The sequence below is a fragment of the Girardinichthys multiradiatus genome, chromosome 22 (genome assembly GCF_021462225.1).
Source record: "Girardinichthys multiradiatus isolate DD_20200921_A chromosome 22, DD_fGirMul_XY1, whole genome shotgun sequence".
Taxonomy (NCBI): domain Eukaryota; kingdom Metazoa; phylum Chordata; class Actinopteri; order Cyprinodontiformes; family Goodeidae; genus Girardinichthys; species Girardinichthys multiradiatus.
In genome coordinates this window covers 31,293,932-31,314,753 of record NC_061814.1, presented here as the reverse complement: position 1 = coordinate 31,314,753, position 20,822 = coordinate 31,293,932, and the positions used below count along the sequence as shown (strand labels likewise).

Here is a 20,822-nt window from a genome sequence, read left to right as displayed (position 1 = left end):
TGAGTTCATGCAGTTAGGATGTGAACATGAACATAGACTTGCTGTAAGTAACACAAAAATCACATAAAATGCATAGGCATTTTTCAGAGACCTTCAGCACAGATCAGGATGAAAAACTGGAGGAATTTGAAGAAAGGCTTCAAGTATCACATAAACGTTGTGCTTTGGTTGTATTTAGGTCTTTACCGTATATATTTATAATTTCTTGTTAATAAATAGCATTACAGCCACAAACTCCAATGTATTTTTCTGGGATTTTATTTAAAAGGCCAGTACAAAGTAGGGCATAATTGCAAAGTGGAAAGAAAATTATACATGGCTTTTATGTAAAATCTGAAAAGTGTGGCATGCATTGTATTCAGCCCCTCATGAGTCAATACTTTGTAAATCCAAATTTCACTGGAATCACATCTATGAGTCGGTATATCCCTACAAGCTTTGCACATCTCTTTGAACTGGAGGGTATCAGAGTAAAGTGTCGCTAAAATCTAAAGCATTGGGTTTTCTATGTTTAAAAAATGGCTACACGGTGGTGCAGCTGGTAGCACTGTTGCCTTGCAGCAAGAAGGTCCTGTGTTTGACTGCTGGCTGGGGGTCTTTCTGCATGGAGTTTGCATGTTCTCCCCGTGCATGCGTGGGTTCTCTCCGGGTATTCCGGCTTCCTCCCACAGTCCAAAAACAATAAAATACAAATAAAATAAAATTGTATACAAATAAAATACATATTAAATACACTTTAGCTGTAATTTGACAAAATGTAAAAAGAGGGATTTGAATGCTATTTAAAGGTCCTGTGAACAGCTCACTGCACTCTAGTTGCCTCCTGTTATATAACTTCCCACTAAAAATGTGAACTTCAAACAGCCTGAGTGCAGGACTGAAACATAGTACTATGCATGCTAAAATTGGTTATCTCTGCCACTGGGGCACGCAGTCATCTGAGGAGCAGAGTGTAACGTTGGGACACGTGTTTTGATTTTCTGAAAGCATGCAGCTGTCTTGGTCTCTTTCATTGCAATGTAAACCCCTGGATGGAAACGAGTGGAGGACAGAGTGCGGTGAGTCAAGAGAACACATGTGGTGAGCATTAGCCCATTTTTTTCCTCTCCGACAGAAATACGCAATGAGGTATGTTTTTAAGATGTGACTGTTGGTGTTCCTTCTACTTATGTCAAATAAAAATACTGCGAGAGTCGTTTTTTCCCCCTCCAAGACATTTTGGAAATGGTTTGACTTGTGCTGCCAAGGAGTTTTTCCTTCATGGGTTACATTATTGAACCAACATTCTTCTCTAGCCTTTCATCCTTTCATCAAGAAAACCTTTTTCAGCTGTCCAGCCTTCATTTATCAGCTATCCACGGGTTTGTGTTTCACTCATTAAAATTCACTCCCCAGTGGTAGCTGAATGAAACAAATACCGCCATGAGGACATTTAATAGCCCATTGTCTAGCATCAAGAAAGGCATTTTTGATACATCTTGAAATCTTGGACTGGCTTTATTGCAGTAATTTTTGAGAATTTTGGCATAACGTACAGAATCTGACAGAGAAACACTGCAGCAGCTGTTGGAAAAACATGACTGCAAGCTTGTACAAAAAGAAAATAACAAATATACAGTATATGATATGATTTGCACATAATATGTTACACTTTAGAACCTAGCACCAATATTTCCAATAAATTAGAGCCACACAAGCACTAATGTCATGTAGGGATGTTTATGAGACCCTGCAAGAGCTTCTATACAGACATAATACTATTCCTTAACCAGATTTCATGAACTGCAGTACTGTGAAAAGGTATTTTGCATTTGACTTAATATAAACAGCAGTTTCTAAATGAGGATTTCATTCATCAGAGGAAAAGGCTATCCAAACCAACCAGGCTGTGTGTCAAAAGTAACTGGTTGTGCCATTACTGGTGGCAATGGCCGGCATCAGATGTTTCTGAAAACAGGCAGTGAGTTTTTTAGATTGTTTAGATGTGGATGAAATTCGGCCCACTCTTCTTTTTTCAGCCACATCGGAGGGTTTTCGAGGATTATTGGCCTTTTCAATGTCTCAATCCGATTTAAGTCCGGACTTTGACTAGGTCACTTCGAAACCTTCATGATTTTTTTGAGCAACTCAGAGGTAAAATTGCTGGTGTGTTTTGGATTGTTGTCTTGCTGCATAACCCAGGTATGTTTGAGCTTAAGGTAACGTGTATAATTTGACATTCTCCTGGAGAGCAGAATTCATGTTTCCATTAATTTCAGAAAGTCCCCTGTGTCACCGATGCGCCCCAGCTGTGTTGGTTTTGAGCCAGAGGCACACCTTTCAAACAGTATTATCAAAATGAATTAATTTGGACAAGGGTGAAATAGGCCTTTGTGTTGTTTTTGGTCAGCAGTAGTTTTGGCCTTAGTGCCTCCCAATGGATGGCTTTTTCCCCATTCTCTTTCTTACTGTTGAATACTATGAGTATCCGTTACTCTTTTTGTTATTTTGATTGGCTCACCACTCTTCCATGTCTACTCCATTTGCAAATAATGGCTCTCATTGCAGTCGGCCAGAGAGACAGACTCCTTGTAACTCTTTCCAGAACAAGGTCAATGACTTTTTTTATTACCTCTTCTTGGATTCCTTCAGATCAGGACATAGTGTGTTGTTTTTAAGTCTACCTCATTTGGCCTACCTCATGTTGTCAGACACGTCATTTTTAAGTGATTTCTTTATTCTGTAACAACTGTTATCAGATCTGGGAGTGGCTGGTAAAATTTAACCTAGCTTTCTAAAACCTTGGACCAAGAGCCGGGTATGTGCGGGTAGCTTTTTTCCCTGACTAAATAAAATCGTAATTAGAAAACTGCATTTTGTATTGATTCAAATTATCTTTGTCTGATGGTAGAAATTTTTTAATGACCTGAAACACTCAAGTATGACAAAAAAGCAAAAACTGAAGAAATGTATACTTTTTCCCAGCGCCAAACACCCTGCCATCACTCTAGATCGTACTGGGAACATTTAAAGACGCACCTGTGATGATTTTCTTTTCACCTCAGTGGCCATTGTGCACTCTTCCTTGTTCCTATAAAGGTTTCATTCGGTCTAATTTCTTCTCCTCCTCCAGGCTCTCCCATTTAGAAATTGTAAGGCGAAACCAGAACATGGACCCTTGCTACATGCTTGGCCTGAAAGCTGCGATCGACGTACTCAGACATCTCCACGTCGACGCTGACCTCCTGTGGCCCACGAAGCTGCTGCACCAGTATCAGCTCGCCGGTCTGTCTGTCCGAGCGCTGCATGACAAAGATGCCTCTGGAGTTTCCCCCCGCTATGCCGAAGCGTAAGCTGTCTGGTCCTGTGCGGCCGGGGGCGGCTGCGGTTGCCATTCGGAACAACGTGGCAGGAGTTTTCAGGTTGGAGGGCAGGGACAGGTAATGGAAGGACACGGTCTTAGGAGACAGATGGCATGAGCGGCTGTCCATGGGGCATGGGTTTCTCTCACACTGACTGCAGCATAAGATAGTAAAAGAGTTCAAGAAGACTGCATTAGGTGACAAAATGCTAGACTTTCTCTGGTGCTTGTGTCCACTTACAGAAAATAGTTAAGCTATGAAGATTCTTCAGTGATAAAACGTTTCAGACACATATAGAAACATTCAAGTTTGGACACTGTTTAAACATATGACTAGTAGTCTGGATAGAAGACATAATGTACAGGTAAAACACAATGAACACTAGAAAAATGGGAAGCTAGAATATATTTTTCCTTTGTTTTTAATGCAAAATACTTATTAAAAGTTTCAATACAGACCCAATGCTCACAAACAGCTTTTTAAAATACAAAATAAAAATGCAATTCTCTTCAAAATACAAAAAAAAGGGCTGTCCAGATCATATGCTCTATGCCGTTAAAAATCTTTTTATTTAAGTGTCCCAGCAGCTCAGGTAAAAAGTGCGGTGGTTCCTTTGCTGTGTGCGTTATCTGTTCAAACATTTATATGCAAGTATAACCACCATGGAAATGTCCGGTTATCATGGCATCCAAGGAAGAAGACGAGTTCTGAAGAGTAGTTCTGTGTCCCAGAAATGAATTTAATGTGAAATGTGTGCATCAACTCCAGAACAAAAGCAAAAGAACTTGTTGGCTGAAGCAGGTAAGAGTGTGCCATCATCCAAAGTAAAATGGGTACTACAATATGGGCTTAAATGCCACTCAGAGATGAAGAAGCCATTACCCCAAAAGCAACACAAAGCCAGGTTACAGTTTACTTATCCAATCAGGGACAAAGACCTTCATTTCTTCTGCTGTGGTCTGATGAATATAAAATCAAAGTATTTGGCCATTATGAACACGGTAACATTTAGAGGAAAATGAGATAAACTTTCAAGCCTGAGAGCACCATCCCAAGAGTGGCAGCATCATGCTGTGGGCAGGTTTTGTTGCAGGAGCAACTGGTGCTCCTGACAAGATGAAAAGGTGACCTACAAACCTAACTCAGTGACACAACTTCTGTCAGGAGGACGGGGCCAAAAGTCCAGCACACTTGTGAGAAGCTTGTGAAAGGATACCCTAAACCTACAGTTTAAAAGGCAATGCTAATAAAATATTCAGTGGCAGCCAATTAGTGCCTTACAGTTTGTACTGTAAAAACTGGTTGCTCTTTAAAAAATATTTCTTATCCGTTAAATATGTAATACTTTATTTGTTTAAGCAACGTTGATCAAGACCCCACATGATAAAACCAATCAGCCTCTCTGGGCTGAGTCTACTTACAAAGGAGATGTCTTGACATAGCTGATGTTGCCATGGGAACGAGGACACTCTGGGTTGACACACCGACAGCCTCCCCCAGTGTTGATGCAAGATGTCCCTCTGCTACAGTTATGCTTCTGGCTCAAACACTCATCCACATCTGGAAGACAACACAGCAATGGCTACAGCCAGTCTCCCTGATTCATGGTTTCACAGTGTGGACATTGGGTTGGGGGTGGTGTTCTGCACCCTATCTGGGTTTTTAGTTTAGTCCCAGTTGAATGCCTTGCTGCAGGAAAAACGTGAGGTCATATTTTCCAGCTGCAAAGCACCATTACCTTCAGGGGTGAAATATGAAAGACGAAGTGAAGCTTGAGACATACTCCTCTGCGAAAAGCCGAAAGTTCTCTTCTGTTGAGGACTCTAAAACACTGATACCACCCTCTGCGGACATGCATACCTCGGCAGTTCTGCAGCCAAAGCCCCGTGAATGAGCCTTTGTCCTCAGCTCCACCCTGTCACTCACCTTCACAGCTCCGCCCATCTGGAAGCAACTTGTAGCCGCTGGGACAGGAGCAGCGGTAGGAGCCTGGGACGTTCACGCACTCATGGACACACAGTTTCCCTCCTTGGTCCAACCGGTACACTTCGCATTCATTAACGTCTGCAAAGAAAAACTCATTACTGTTTGTGTCGGCCTTTAAGAATCCTGTTGCTTAGCTTCTTCTAAGCTTATCCTAAAAAAAATCCCTCTACTTTCAAATTGTTACTCAAGACGTAGAAATATAAACAACTAAACTCTGGCCTAAATGTATGCTAATCAGCTTGTGACCATTCAAGAGGATTATTTTGTTTGTCACAGACCAGCTTCACACATTGATCTCCCTGTTGCAACCAGAGGAGGAAAGGATTTGGGCCTTCAGTGATATTTTTCAGCAGTAAAGTCTGTGCAACATCTGCTATTTGCAGCAAACCGTGCAGCCACAGGCAGTTGCTCTGAGGCTGACCTTATATTCCTAAGAGGACGACCAGCCGAAGGAGAATTTCCCTACAGGGATCAATTAAGTTAACTCATCATTACAGCTTACCCTGACAGATACTGTTGTCAGACGTGCCACTCATGTGAAAGCCTGCGTCACAGCTGCAGTGTTGGGCCTGGTTGACTTGGGCGCACCGAGGTCTCCGACTAAATGCTGGATCATTCATAACGCTCCACTCTGGCGGGGCTGCATCAGGGAGACATGGTTAAAGAGCAGGATCAGACTGACATGCTGCTGCAAATTAACCAAGCAACACATGGTTGTTACTGACCGGTCTGGGTTTGGTGCTGGCAGTGGGAGCCGCTCCAGTTGTGGGGGCAGGTGCATTTGTACTGGCTGACGCCTTCCACGCAGCTCCCTCCGTTTTGACAGGGGTTACTCGCACACTCGCTTATATCTGCAGACAAAAAAGAAACATAATTTCATTGTTTTGAAACCACATCATAAATGTTACCAGTAACACAAGAACTATTTATTTTTTCAACATGAATCCTTGAAAGGGAAACCTTAGATTCAACTACCAACTTTGAACAATTATTTTGAAATTTATGTTATTAATGGAGGGTTCTTGTGTCGACATACAACTGTGTAAGGCATCCAAAAATGTATTTATTATGTCTGTTTGTGCAATGTTAGGAGATAAAAACCTTCTTGATTAAGATTTCAGATATACGGTGCCTTGCAAAAGCATTTATTCTCCTGGAACGTAACGCTAAAACCAAACACTTTAACGTATTAGGATTTTAAGGGACAAAATAACACAAAGTAGTGCATAGTTGCTAAGTGGGAAAAATTTTTTACATTTCTTCAAGAATTAGTAATTTACAAATAAACATCTGAAAAGTGTGGTGTGCATATGTATTAGGCCCTCTTAACTTTGGTATACTTAAATAAAATCCAGTGCAACAAACTTGTTTCAGAAGTCCCATAAACAGAGTCTACCTGTGTGTAGTTTAATCTCAGTATAAATCCGGCTGTTCTGTGAAGGCCTCAGAAGTGTATTATGAACATTTATGAACCAGCAGCATCATGAAGACCAAGGAACACAGTAGGCAGGTCATGGAGAAAGTTGTAGAGACATTTAAAGCAACACTGTTTAATCCAATCCATCATCCAAAAATGGAAAGTGTGGCACCACTGCAGACCTACCATGACATGGTCATCCATCTAATCTGACAGGGAAGGTGGTCATTTATCAGAGAAGCAGCAAAGCTACACAAGCCAGCTTTAGAGAAGAGGCAGAAATCCACATCTGTCAACACAACAACTATTAGTTGTGTGGCTAAAATAAAGCCACTGCTGAGAGAAAGCCATGAAAAGTGTCAAATAAAGTTTGCCATGTGCCACATAGCGGACACAGAAAACCTCAGTCAATCAATCTAACTTTTTTTATAGAGCACTTTTTATACAGCCAAGTGTAGCACAAAGTGCTTTTCAAACCACAAGGGCAGACATAAAGAAACTTTAGACGCACACCTTTAAAATGATCAAACTAAGTAAACAGACAGATAAAATAAAATTAGATGATATGGCCCAAATTCAGAATGCTATCCACATATTTAACATTGCAGATGACCCTGTGTCCTCCTCTTCACAGTGACCCAGGGTACCAGCAGCATCGTGTGGGACCTGTTAAGAGGCCACTGAAGTCTGGAAATTGAAGCAGAGGTTCATATTCATCTTCCAGCAGAACAATGATGGACAACAATGGGATGGTTCCGATTGAAGTGTGTCTATGTGTTACAATGGCCCAGTCAAAATCCGTAAATAAAATCATTGTAAATTTATAGCAAGACAAGAATTCAGTTCACAAAGGGAATTCATTTGACTAAGCTTGAGCTGTTTTGCTAAGAACTGGCAAACTTTTCAGTTTCCAGACCTGCAGAGCTGTTAGGGTTCCAGGGGGAATAAATAACTTTATATGACACTGTAATTTTTTTGTAATGTTTGCAATGAAACACCGAGAAGGCATATAGACCCATCTACATCCATTCAGGGAACAGACATTTAGATTGTAGATTTCTGGGTGTTTGTCTGAACAATAAACCGGATTGTACGCATGACACTGATGCACTTTACAGGAAGATTCAGAGATTGTCGAGGAAGTGTTCAGGAGACAACTCTTTTGAGATGCTGGAGGAACTCCTAAATACCTTTTTTGAGTCTGGGGAGGCATTTTATACAGAGTGCTATGATAGAGAAGCAGAAAAAAAGAAGCTGCTTCCAATAAGTTTGATGCCCCACAATGGCAAACCATTCCTGTGGACGCTGCCTCATGCAAGGATTAAGAAGTTATTCAAAATAGATGGATACTTATTTTTATTGAGTGATATTTTTCCTTAAAATAAATAAATTAATATTTCTGACTTTATGTCATAGACTATCCTTTCTGCTGCTGAAAAGTTGCAGTTTTCCTGCACTGGGACTATTAAAGCCATATTCTACAGTTTGTTTTTTTTGCCCTTAAGTTGTCAAATAGAGCACCAAGCCTTAAGACTTTTTATTCTGTCTGTGGCTCTCAACACTGAGTAGATGAAGAAATTACAAAGCAGTTGCTGCCCATTAAACTGTAAACTAAATGACAAGCAGTTCCTTTAATTTTCATTTAGCTTCTCCAGTGGTTACCACTGGATCGTGTCAAATAAAGACACACAGCACTCTACTAGATATTTTTAAACTGTTTATAGCATTCAGATTTTTCTGTGATTGCTTTTTTAGAGAAGGAGTAAATATAGACCTCTTTCCTCTTTTGCTGAGCAGAAAAACATGAACAGTTATCCTATAACATGCAGAGTCAAGTCTCATCGTGTTGTTTTACCAGTAAAGTCAATAAACCTATGTTTTTATGTTCAACTGAGTCTGCTACTTGGAACATTTTTGGGAAACTTGCCATCAGCTTAGGCTGAAATGACTATCAGTAGCATGCCTGGCATACTTCTGTGCTATCAGACCATAGTCTGGTTATGATTGGCCCTAACCCCATCCAGGGACCGCTGACAAAGAACCAGAGAAACATGAGCAGTGGAGAGGGGTGGTGGTGGCTTATCTTACAGTAGCCCAGGCTCTGCTGATAATGAAGAAGAGAAACCTACAGGGGAAGGCACCCAGCAGTGGAATGTAGTACAGGTGTTATTCTGTGTTCAGAGACATTTAATCCCAAGTTAACAAGTGCTTCATTCAGTACACCAAGGAACTCCAGACACTCTGAATAAAAGCTTTTTCTTTCTCTCTTATCTGTGAACAGCCGTTCGGTTTTTGAGCTGAAGTTTCTCTCAGCACCTTATAAATGAATGACTTGCCACCTCCAGACAGTTTGGAGTTAGGTGGCCTGATGGTGGTGGTGTTGGTAGTGAAAGGGGGTGGGGGTGATATTCTTGAAAACTGCAAACCATATAATTTATTTCAGGAGTTCTGGTGGACTTACATTAGTCCATGGGGAGATGGACAATCAAAGGTTGCTTTAGTGTGTCTATAAAGAACATAAAGAAAAGTTCAGTTTGGATGCAACTTTATAGTGGTGGCTTTTGACTCATCTGCATCCCTCCCCCTGCCTTCAACAGTAGCAAACGCTAATTACTTGATAAAAGATTCACTAGACCAGCTGATATATTTTCATACAGCTTAAAAGTTTAACTTAAAAACATGTTTCAGTGAATCTGATTTATCCACCTAAGGCGTGTTGTGACTATGACAGCCGGGTTGTTTTTCAAACGAAACTTGTTGCATTCTGATGCAGAGATTACACTTTCTAACTTATAGAGTCGCTACTAAGTCTGTAGTACGATGGAGTATTAGGGCCAGGCTACGAGAATGTTTTTTTCCAACTACGAGAATAAAGTCGTAACATTACAAGAATACAGCCGGAATATAACAAGAATAAAGTTGTTACATTAGGAGATAAAACTCAAAATATTATGAGAATAAAGTTGTAATTTTTATGTGAACTCTTACAAAAAAGAAAGCAATTGCTTTTTTTGTGGAAGAAGAGCTGTCACTACTTTTTTCTTGTAATGTTACAACTTTACCCTCATATTGTCACGACTTTATTCTCGTAATATTATAACTTTATTCTCGTGATTTCCAAAAAATAAATCTCCTAGCCTGGCCTTAATATTCTGTCGTACTGTGGAGAGATGTGACTGTAACACATAACACACATGTTCTCTCACCTTTGAGGCAACAGGGGGCAGGAGGTGGGGATAAAAAGACAACACCGTTTTAGTCATAGGTTGTGATTGTTTCACAGCGTTTACAATGTAAAACCAAATTATAATCCCTTCAATGTCAGAGGAAGTGTGCAACATTCACAGAGGTTAATTACCACAAATTCAATGTAAATTGGGGGATTCTGTATGACAGGCCAACACAAAGTAGTGCTTAATACGAGGCGAAGGGAAAAGGCTACAATTATTACTTGTAAAAATCAGAAAGCATGGCTTGCATATGTTTTCCATCCCCTTTACTCTGATAACCCTATATAAAATTCAACTGCCTTCAGAAGTTACCTAATTACTAAATAGGACCCACTTGGTTGTAATTTAATCTCAGTATAAACGCAACTGTTCTGTTAAGACCTCAGAGATTGGCTAGAAAACATTAGTGAACAAAAAGCATCATGAAGACTAGGGAAGAGGAGAGGCTTAAGGCATGGTTAGGTTATAAAACAATACCTCAAGCTTTGAACATCATTGTGTAGCTGTAAAGATCCTCAGTTCATGTGGGCAAGACTATTGACAGAACAACAATTGTTGTGCATTACACTATCTGACCTTTATGGAAAAGTGCCACGAAGACAGCCATGAAAAGTCCCTTTTAAAGTTTTCACAAGCTTTATAGGGAATACAGCAAACACGTGGAAGAAGAAGCTCTGGTCCGATGAGACAGATGTTAAACTTCTTAGTCTACATGCAAAACACTAATTGTGGTAGAAAATTAACACTTCACAAGCACATCACACTGAACACACCTCATCCTGCTGTTAGAATACCTTTCTTCAGCGGAGACAGGGCAGCTGGTCAGCTTTGATGGAATTATAGATCTAACTAAACACAGGGCAGTAGTGAAAGAAAACATTTTAGATGTCACAAAAGACTTGCGAACACAAAACCACAGAAATGCAGTAGAATGGCTTAGACTCATGTTTCAGCATGGCCCAGTCAAAGTCCAGCCCTATTTTTAATTCATAAGCGAAAATGTAGCTCTCTATATGTGCAAGTCATTACAGCGAAAAAGGGGATCTATAACGTACTGACTCTGGGGACTGAATACAAATGCAAAGCACACTTTTCAGATTTTTATTTGTAAAAAATCTGATTTTCCTTCCACTTCTCAATTATGTTTTACTTTGTGTTGTTTTACTTTCTGTTTCTCCACAAACTGTAGCTCACCTTTACAAACTGCACTGACACCGGACCAGGTGCCGTTGTCCCGACAAACCCGGGTAGAAGACCCAACAAGCTGGTACCCCTGCGAACAAGTGAAATGGACCTCGTGTCTGACAAAATGCTTTGAGCCAAACTTTGCTCCATGAGCAGGGGCTTCCAGGGAGGGGCAGGTGGTCAGAGCTGTGGGAGAAAGAAGGAGAGCATGAGAGGAAGGAGGGTCATATGTGGAGTAAGCCTCCCAACATCCCCTGGCATTCTTCGCCTGGGGATATACACATGTCACTGGGCAGCGCAGAGCCTTCATGGGAACCAAATGTTCGAATGCCTCATTTACAGTCAAACAGAGCAATATCAGCCACTGTTATGGGTTAATGAAGCCCTGCAAGTCAGAATTTATTTCATTTATTATGCTTTAATAGTTGAATAATAACATTATATAACACTGTTGTTGGAAAAGATTTTTTGGCTTTAATGAGAGTTCTGTTCCTTCTCCAAGTTGACGTCCTGCAGGAATTTTTGTGTGAATGCTGTAAAGCATTCACACCTATTCCAATGTTTGTGCCATTCATACTAAGTCATCAGACTGCAAGCTTTCAGCTAGAGAATTCAGCTTTCATCATTCACACTGCATTTTCATAGGAAATGCAATTTTTCTAGTTTTATTTGAAGAACACCCTTCACACTTATTGGTGCTCCTGGTAAATGTGTGTAAACAGACTTGAAATAAGATCACTTTTAATTGCTTGGATTTAGATGCATAATATCACACTGCAAAACAACTGAAAAGTCTACCTTTAGTTTGAGTACATTTATTAAAAGGAAATCCTGAAAATCTCACGATAGGAAATATTTTTAGTTTTTTATAAATCAACAATGCCACCTTTTTGGACAATCCAAAAAATGAATGTAAAATAAATGTAACTGAAGCATTTTTATTCATACTTTTATGAGTTAATCAAAGTGTTGAGGAGTATTTAACTAGTAACCCCTAACCTGCTTCCCCGTGGTCTACATATGACATAAAACAAAGGCCAATAGCCACTCTTTAAAACAGGAAAAAACAAGAAATCATGCAATTTAAGTACAGCAAATGTATAGGTCAGGAAAAGGATAAAATAATTTAGCAACTTGTGTACACATATATACAGTCAGAGCAATACCTAATGCAATACATCTAGAACTATGATTAATAAACCTGGAAGAGGGGTTAATACAGGCCCCATATTCATTGAGGAGGATAGCAGGAGACATAAGTTTTGGGCTCACCAAGTCCCCACTGCAACCATTTGATGCTATCTACATGCTAACTTAGGAGGCATGACAGCAAAACAGGGATTTCTGTCCTACCATCACAAAGGGTATGGAGTTTGCTAACTCTAATGGTAATTTAACTGGAACCATATGCTTTAGTCAGGTGAGACAAAAATTTTGTTTTTGATGAACAAACATTTTTTTTAAACAAAGGATGAATATGTGCAAAACCATCTCCTGTGTATTGTTATGTACGGTGGAAAATCTGTGGTGCTGTGGGCCTGTTCATCTACCAAAGGTCTTGGGTCTTGTTACGGTGCATAGCATCATGAAATGTTTAAAATATCAGGACATTAGCCTGAAAGCTAGAAAACTGAAAATAGAATGTTATTGGACCTTTTAACAGCACAAACATCCAAATCTACACAGAAATGGTTCACCAGGCACAAAATCAATCTTCTTCACCAGAATCCAAGACCTAAATCTTGCAAACAAATGTGTGTGATGTTAGCTGAGGAGAAGAGTTCATAATGGAGGACTCATTTTGTATGATCTATAGAGAATTTTTTAAGGAGGAAAGGTCAAAGATCTATCTCTGTCTGCATGCTCCAACCTTGTGAAATGTTGTAGAAGACTAAGTATTGTCCTATTTTCACAAAGCATTAACGATAGGAATACCAATTATTATGGTACCTTGGTGTTTGTAAAACAACAGGCTGCTAATGCAATAAAATATTAATTTATTTAAAGGCTTTTCGCTTTACTTTTCTTACCTATCTTTACCATTGCAGCTAATAAGTTAGTATTATTATCTTACTGAAAAAGCTCTCAGTTACATAGGTCTTTAACTATTGCCATGCTATCAAAATGTTTAAAGGTTTCAAGTACAAACATGTCCTCACTACATTTCCTAATACATGTAAAATTATAATAATAATGTATCCAACTTTAATATTGACAATATTAAGGTTATTCATATGTCTAAGTATGTTCTGTGGGAAAATAAAGCTGGCTTGTAAATGTGTAAGTTCAATAAGTATATGATTTGTAGGGTTTCTGTGAGTCTTTCCATCCCCTTATTTATCTGAGGTTTCATTGCTCTTGAAAATATCAGCCTCTTCCTGCCTTGTGCAGTCCTTTTCAAAGAGTTATGAGCTGGATGGTCCATCACGAACAAATTTGTCCCGGAGTCTGCTGCCAAGCAACACTATTCCACAAATCCACTTCCCTTGTCAAGTAACAAGTTCTGTAACTGAGAAAGCCTTGAACTGCAGGATGACTCCATTATCCAATAACACAAGAAGTTTCATCTGGCTTTCTGTTGTCACTCACTGAGCAAGAATCTCGTTTAAAGATAAACTTCGACCAGAGAGTTTTTCCAAAATATTGTAAACTTGATACTTTTGGAACATTTTCTTCCACTTGACTGTCCTTCACTGCAAACCTCAGACATAACACGAATACTAGAACTTGTAAAAGTATCCATACCCCTTGAACCTTTTTACTTATCGTCACAAGACAACCACAAATGCAGATTTTCATTTGCAAAAATCTGAAAAGTGTGATGTGCATTTCTATTCGGTCTGCTGCATTAATACTTGTACGGCCAATGTTTTGTGACAATTACTCCCACGAGTCTTTTTAGGTATGTCTCTAACCGCTATCCCAATTCTTCTTTGCAAAAAAGCTCAAGATCAGCCAGACTGCAGGACGAATTGTGAACAGAAGGTTTTAAGTTATGCCACAGACTCTTATTTGAATTTAGGTCTGGACTTCGACTAGGCCATTCTAACACAAACATTCTTTGACTTATTCCATATGTATGTCTGGCTCTATATTTAGGGTCATTGTCCAGCTGAAAGGTGAACTTTCACTTCAGTCGGAAGACTTGCACACACTGTCTCCATTTCAAAAACTGTGAACGAGCCAAACAGCATGATTTGTTGCTGCAGCAGGAGCATTTTAAACAGTTGGAAAGAAGATTACTAGACAACAGTGAATGCAGCGCCAGTTTCGGGTGTTAATGTGCTTAATATTCGAGTTGGACACTGAAAAAGGGAGAGGAGGATAAGGGAAATATGTCATTTTTGGAGGTGCTGGCGGCTAGCAAATAAGAGATACATTTCTGATGCTGATTGATACTTGTTGTGGATCTTCTTTGCTCAGGAGAGTGCCAAGTTGGCAGCTGATGCATCTGTCACACGGAACAACCACAGATCGAGATTCAAGCTAAAGACCAGAAACTTTCTTATTATTCTTTCATGATGAAAGATTTTCCCTAAGATGGCTGATCATTTCACAGTGTGATCCCAGCCATCTAACTTCTCTTACTTCCTATACAAATAAACTGAGGCATGCTTCCATGTCTCTGTTTAATAAAAGCATCCCTATAGCATGATGCTGGCACTACCATGTTTCACCATTTGAACTGAGTGTTCAGACTGATGTGCAGTTAGAATGCTCCACCAAAAATGGTGTTTTGTATCCAGGAGAAAATATTCAATATTTGACAAAAGCAGCTTCTTACATGCGGTTGTTCAGTGGTGGATGTTTTTCACCACTATTCAACAAAGGTCAGATTTATAGATGACTAATAGTTGCCATGTCGACAGACTTTCCTCCTGATCTGTGGATTCCTGCAGCACCTTCAGAGTTACCATGGGGCTCCTGGCTGCTTTTCTCATTAATGCTGTTGTGTCCATTACTGCACTACCTCATGTTGGCCTATCATACAAAATTCCAATAAAATACATTAAATGTTGTGGTCGTAATACTGGTCCTTCTCAAAATATTAGCATATTGTGATAAAGTTCATTATTTTCCATAATGTAATGATGAAAATTTAACATTCATATATTTTAGATTCATTGCACACTAACTGAAATATTTCAGGTCTTTTATTGTCTTAATACGGATGATTTTGGCATACAGCTCATGAAAACCCAAAATTCCAATCTCACAAAATTAGCATATCATTAAAAGGGTCTCTAAACGAGCTATGAACCTAATCATCTGAATCAACGAGTTAACTCTAAACACCTGCAAAAGATTCCTGAGGCCTTTAAAACTCCCAGCCTGGTTCATCACTCAAAACCCCAATCATGGGTAAGACTGCCGACCTGACTGCTGTCCAGAAGGCCACTATTGACACCCTCAAGCAAGAGGGTAAGACACAGAAAGAAATTTCTGAACGAATAGGCTGTTCCCACAGTGCTGTATCAAGGCACCTCAGTGGGAAGTCTGTGGGAAGGAAAAAGTGTGGCAGAAAACGCTGCACAACGAGAAGAGGTGACCGGACCCTGAGGAAGATTGTGGAGAAGGGCCGATTCCAGACCTTGGGGGACCTGCGGAAGCAGTGGACTGAGTCTGGAGTAGAAACATCCAGAGCCACTGTGCACAGGCGTGTGCAGGAAATGGGCTACAGGTGCCGCATTCACACTTTTGAACCAGAAACAGCGGCAGAAGCGCCTGACCTGGGCTACAGAGAAGCAGCACTGGACTGTTGCTCAGTGGTCCAAAGTATTTTTTTCGGATGAAAGCAAATTCTGCATGTCATTCGGAAATCAAGGTGCCAGAGTCTGGAGGAAGACTGGGGAGAAGGAAATGCGAATCTGTGGGATATTGTGAAGAGAACGTTGAGAGACTCAAGACCCAACACTCTGGATGAGCTAAAGGCCGCTATCGAAGCATCCTGGGCCTCCACAAGACCTCAGCAGTGCCACAGGCTGATTGCCTCCATGCCACGCCGCATTGAAGCAGTCATTTCTGCAAAAGGATTCCCAACCAAGTATTGAGTGCATAACTGTACATGATTATTTGAAGGTTGACGTTTTTTGTATTAAAAACACTTTTCTTTTAGTGGTCGGATGAAATATGCTAATTTTGTGAGATAGGAATTTTGGGTTTTCATGAGCTGTATGCCACAATCATCTGTATTAAGACAATAAAAGACCTGAAATATTTCAGTTAGTGTGCAATGAATCTAAAATATATGAATGTTAAATTTTCATCATGACATTATGGAAAATAATTAACTTTATCACAATATGCTAATATTTTGAGAAGGACCTGTATGTCCAAATGTGAAAATTTTCAAGTGATATGAATTTTTATTATCGAAGGCACAGTATAAAACTTTGTTTAGCATTGATTGCATTGTAAATGACCATATAACCTTAGATTCTTCATATAATTATTGGAACAGCTCTGAAAATCTGTTGGGATGTTTCAGAAATCCGGCATGCTTTTAGAATGTTAATTTTAAAATAATAAAAAAAGATTTCTAAATAATAATGTAGAAAATTAAAAGTTGGAATTAGTAACCATCTCATGTTTTAAATAGTGAAAATTTTGATGTTATCTTTTTTTCTTTTCTACAGATTATGCCATATAATGTAAAAGCATAAATAATAATTCACTTTACTGCAATGCCAACACTAACCAGGACATTTAAATTAAACAGAAATTTTAAAAACTGTTTTCTTAAAGAGATCTTTAACTAAGGACTCTCTAACAATAATGGTGATGATGATAACGTTGAAGATGATTTATGTCTGTTCTCTGTTGTTACTCACCAGCTGACTGATCAGCTTGAGGTAACTTGGAGACGGAGTTCTGAAGCGACGCCAGCTTTGACTTCATGATCCGCAGACCCTCTGTAAACCGGATCTCCTGGCCTTTCAAGAATTTCTCCATCTGACGCAGCACCCCCACCACCTGGTGCTTATCCATGCAGGATTGCTGGTAAAACACGAGCCAAAATAGCAGAAAAGGGGAGTCTTGGCATTAAAAAAATTTTTTCAGAATGCAATTGGTGCATAAGGGTAGAGGTTACCTCAGTTTAATGGTAGTAAAACATAAGTAGTGAAAAAACAGCATCATCCAGATGCGAAGGATGATGTCATTTGTAATAAAATTGATTAACTTGGAACAGAGTTCCCATGGTTACAAACTGTTAACCTTGTAATTAAAACCATATTGATGAAATATTTTTGCTGTGCTAAACAACACTCGCCAAGATCTGTTAAGATTTTAAATCCCACAGCTTTGTCATGAACCATCTTGGTTCCTTAGTCTTCTCACCTCCTATCACTTCCACTACCACAACCCCAGTGGCAAGCACAGCTGGACAAAAGCTGTCTGGCAGATGTCAGAGGAAACTAAGTCCAAAATGTTGTTCCTCTGTATTTTGTGCATGACCGCAGGTTAAGGCACATTGGATAATCCAGCTCAAAAATAGCATGGGCAACACAGTCACTTTGGGGAAAACACTTGTTCCAAGCCATTAGAGAATTCCTCAAAGAAAGTGCCTCTAATCCTTTCAGACGGGTTGTTAATCACGAGCTCACTGGAACAATTTCCCTTTGCAGCATACCTTAAATTCCTCCTCTGGCGTATGGAAGCCTTTGTACAATTGCAATTAGTCTCAGAACATTTGAACTGTATCTCAGAGTCTGGCCTGGGCTTATTTTACCTGCTCCAGGCAGAAGGGAAATGCCACCAGCTGACAAGACATGGAAACATTCATATCCAGATGTAACCTTTTTTTTATTTTTGTATAAAGTAGCTTCCCAATAGTGAAAACTGTAAAATCTGATTACAGAAGTGACACAGCTTAAAATGAAGCACATGCTGTACAGCAGCTTATGCGAGATAGAGGACAAAAAAGAAAATTGTCATGAACATTAGAAAGGATAAAGAACTAAACTATGAGAATAATTTGCTTTTCAATTTCTTCAAATAAATTTAACAATACAATGACTTCTAAAAATGTTCATACCCCTTAACGTTTTAACAGTTTGTCATTGCAAGCTGGTATGTATTTTATCAGGATTTTATGTGATAGGCCAACACAAAGTAGAGCAAAATTGCGAAGTGGAATGAAAATGATACACAGCATTCAAAATGGTTTACAAAATAAAAATCTGAAAAATATGATATGCATTTGTTTTCAGCCCTCTTGACTCTAGTATGCCTAAATAAGAACTAGTGCAACCATGTACCTTCAAGAGGTCACCCCTTATTAAACAGAGTCCATCTTTGAGTAATTTAATCCATCAATTTTCTATACTGTGGGGCCGAGTACCCATGTCCAACCGCACATTGTCTCGAACACACCATCCCAATGGTAAAACATGGTGATGGTGGCATCATGCTTTGGGGATGCTTTTCTACAGCAGAGACAGGAAAACTGACGGGAGTAGATGGGAAGATGAATTTAGATAAACACAGGGTAACCCTGGATGAAGACCTATTAGAGGCTGGTAGTTTTGTCTTTCAGCAGAGCAAAGACCCCAAATATGAAGCCAGAGCTCCAGTGGAATAGTTGCAATCCAAGCATATTTATATGTTGGAATGGCACAAATAAATAAATGAAAACTTGCCAAAAGACTTCCAGCTTGAGTAGGAGAGAATCGACTCTGCTGGGATTAATTTAAGAATGTGACACACTTTTAAAATTTTTATTTGTGAAAAGAATTAGACCATGTATCATGTTTCTGACATCTTCACAAGTATACACTTCATTTGGTTGGTTTATCGCATAGAATGCATTTAAAATGTTGTGACCTGACAAAGTGGAATGGCGCTTATATGCTTTTACAAAGCACTGTTATTTCTCTAAGGTTATACAAACATGCATTGTATGAAGACGGTTTACCCAGATTCTTCAAACGTGCTTGAAGCAGACTAAAATTTTCCTACCTGAAGAGCTGCAGGACCGCAATGAACAGCTGTCAAACACAGCAAAATCAAACACCTGCTTCGGAGAGACAAAGCCATTTCTGAAAGACAAGCCGTTCTGTTGATATCCCTTTAAATGTTTGTCAGATTTCCGATTTTATTGAGCTTTAACAAAATACCCATAAAACAAAGTTCGAACGTCCGCTCGTATTAAGAAATGAGACGATGCTCATCAGGTGCCCGAAACAGAGATGCGCATTTCTCTCTGCCTGCACTCTTGGAAAGTTTAACCCTGCCTCTCTGAGCTCTGCAGGCTACCTTGGGTTGCTGCAACTGGAATCCCTCCCCCCGAGATACTTTATGCACTTTCTCGTTCTTAGATTTCTTTAATACTGACAGGAAAAAAAGCAATATTAAATACAGCAATGGTAAACAAAGACATTGTCTCTTCAAGCTGATGTCTCAGTGGATGAAACAGCATAACAGAATTTTGTCTACTTTTGCAGCTTTATTGACACAATTTTTATCGTGCATACGACCTGATTTACCAAATTATATTAATTTAAGTGTTAAAAATCTGTATGAAAATCAGTCATCTAAATCACTACATCAGCGGTTAGTCAAAGGAAAATGCTTTTTTAAAATTGTTTGGTTTTGTGACACCTGCTGGTCCATTTTGGGATTGCAAGGCAAGGTGTCTGACATCAGTGTAGGTGAACGTCGCCGCCACCTAATTGTGAATGACATATTTGCTGAAACACTCGACGTAATTAATAATGATAATAATAATTATTATTATATTACAGCAATAACAACGACAGTTGAATTTTAAATTATGAGATATTTATGTTTATAATAATGGGTATTGTCACAGCTGTTGTTGTTTCTTGGCCTTTTGCTTCTTCTTCTAATTATTATTATTATTCATGATCATTATCTCATTATTATTATTATTAGCATTATTATTATTATTACTATCTACGAAAGTTCATTGCATTCACCAAAGAAAAAACTAGACGTCATAATTACGAGATAAGATGTCATAATAACGAGATCTTATCTCGTAATTACGAGAAAATATGTCTATTTTTTTTCTTTGATGAATGCAATGAGCTTCCGTACTTTTCGGGACATTTTTAGATGAAAATATGTCAGTTTAAGTGCAATTTAATCGCATTGTTTTTTATCCTTTTTCTCTATATTGTCTCTTATCGATCACCATTATTAGTAATAAAACAAACACATACTATTTTATACAAAAACAACACATCAAAAATAGTTAAATGTAAACTGTAGTGTTTCCTTTTTTACGAAAACCCAGTTTCTAACCATGCTTGCATTGGTTTCCATGAAAAACATGCCTCTCACAATATGGCGGACGCATCGCCGTGCCTGAACTACGGCACAGCAAAGAGTGTCTACTCTTCTATGACTATGGTCTGTGGACGCCTTCACCACGGGACAAGCGACGACATACGATGTTGCTTATAAAGCGATAAGCAAAACAACGACTTTATGAGTTTTACATATTAAAAGTCACATAGGCGCGTCGTGACAACATAGCACAAACAGCTAAAGCAATAAACGGCCGCGTTGGAAAAACCGACGGTAATTTTGCTGTGAATATACTGATATCGACTGACATTTGTATGAGCCAATCAGAATAGACGGTTTCTTTACCCGTGCCATTTTTGGCCAATTGCTGGACAGGGTTTGTTGTTCCTA

The 20,822-nt window shown here is 39.2% G+C and overlaps 1 protein-coding gene across 3 annotated transcripts; it reads right to left on the bottom strand.

The window, feature by feature from the left end:
• Positions 1-1,478: 1,478 nt before the first annotated feature.
• On the bottom strand, positions 1,479-20,126 carry LOC124859485 (fibulin-7). 3 transcript variants are annotated; one of them, XM_047352287.1, is made up of 8 exons: positions 19,119-20,126; positions 16,991-17,156; positions 11,169-11,345; positions 6,053-6,178; positions 5,830-5,967; positions 5,268-5,405; positions 4,763-4,901; positions 1,479-3,495 (listed from the first exon to the last, which is right to left on the bottom strand). In XM_047352287.1, exons 1-8 carry the CDS (start codon positions 19,194-19,196, stop codon positions 3,123-3,125), a joined length of 1,335 nt encoding a protein of 444 aa, XP_047208243.1. In that variant the 5' UTR covers positions 19,197-20,126; the 3' UTR covers positions 1,479-3,122. The 3 variants fall into 3 exon arrangements, with proteins under 3 accessions (XP_047208243.1, XP_047208244.1, XP_047208245.1); XM_047352288.1 differs by lacking the exon at positions 19,119-20,126 and adding an exon at positions 17,499-19,027; XM_047352289.1 differs by lacking the exon at positions 19,119-20,126 and adding an exon at positions 17,251-17,465.
• Positions 20,127-20,822: the final 696 nt, after the last annotated feature.

Coding starts and splice junctions, on each gene's coding strand:
- LOC124859485 (XM_047352287.1), bottom strand. CDS start 19,196: ATGGCTTTGTCTCTCCGAAGCAGGTGTTTGATTTTGCTGTGTTTGACA. Junction 17,157..19,118: donor GCGGTCCTGCAGCTCTTCAG/GTAGGAAAATTT, acceptor GTGTTTTACCAG/CAATCCTGCATGGATAAGCA. Junction 11,346..16,990: donor TCAAGCTGATCAGTCAGCTG/GTGAGTAACAAC, acceptor TTTCTCCCACAG/CTCTGACCACCTGCCCCTCC.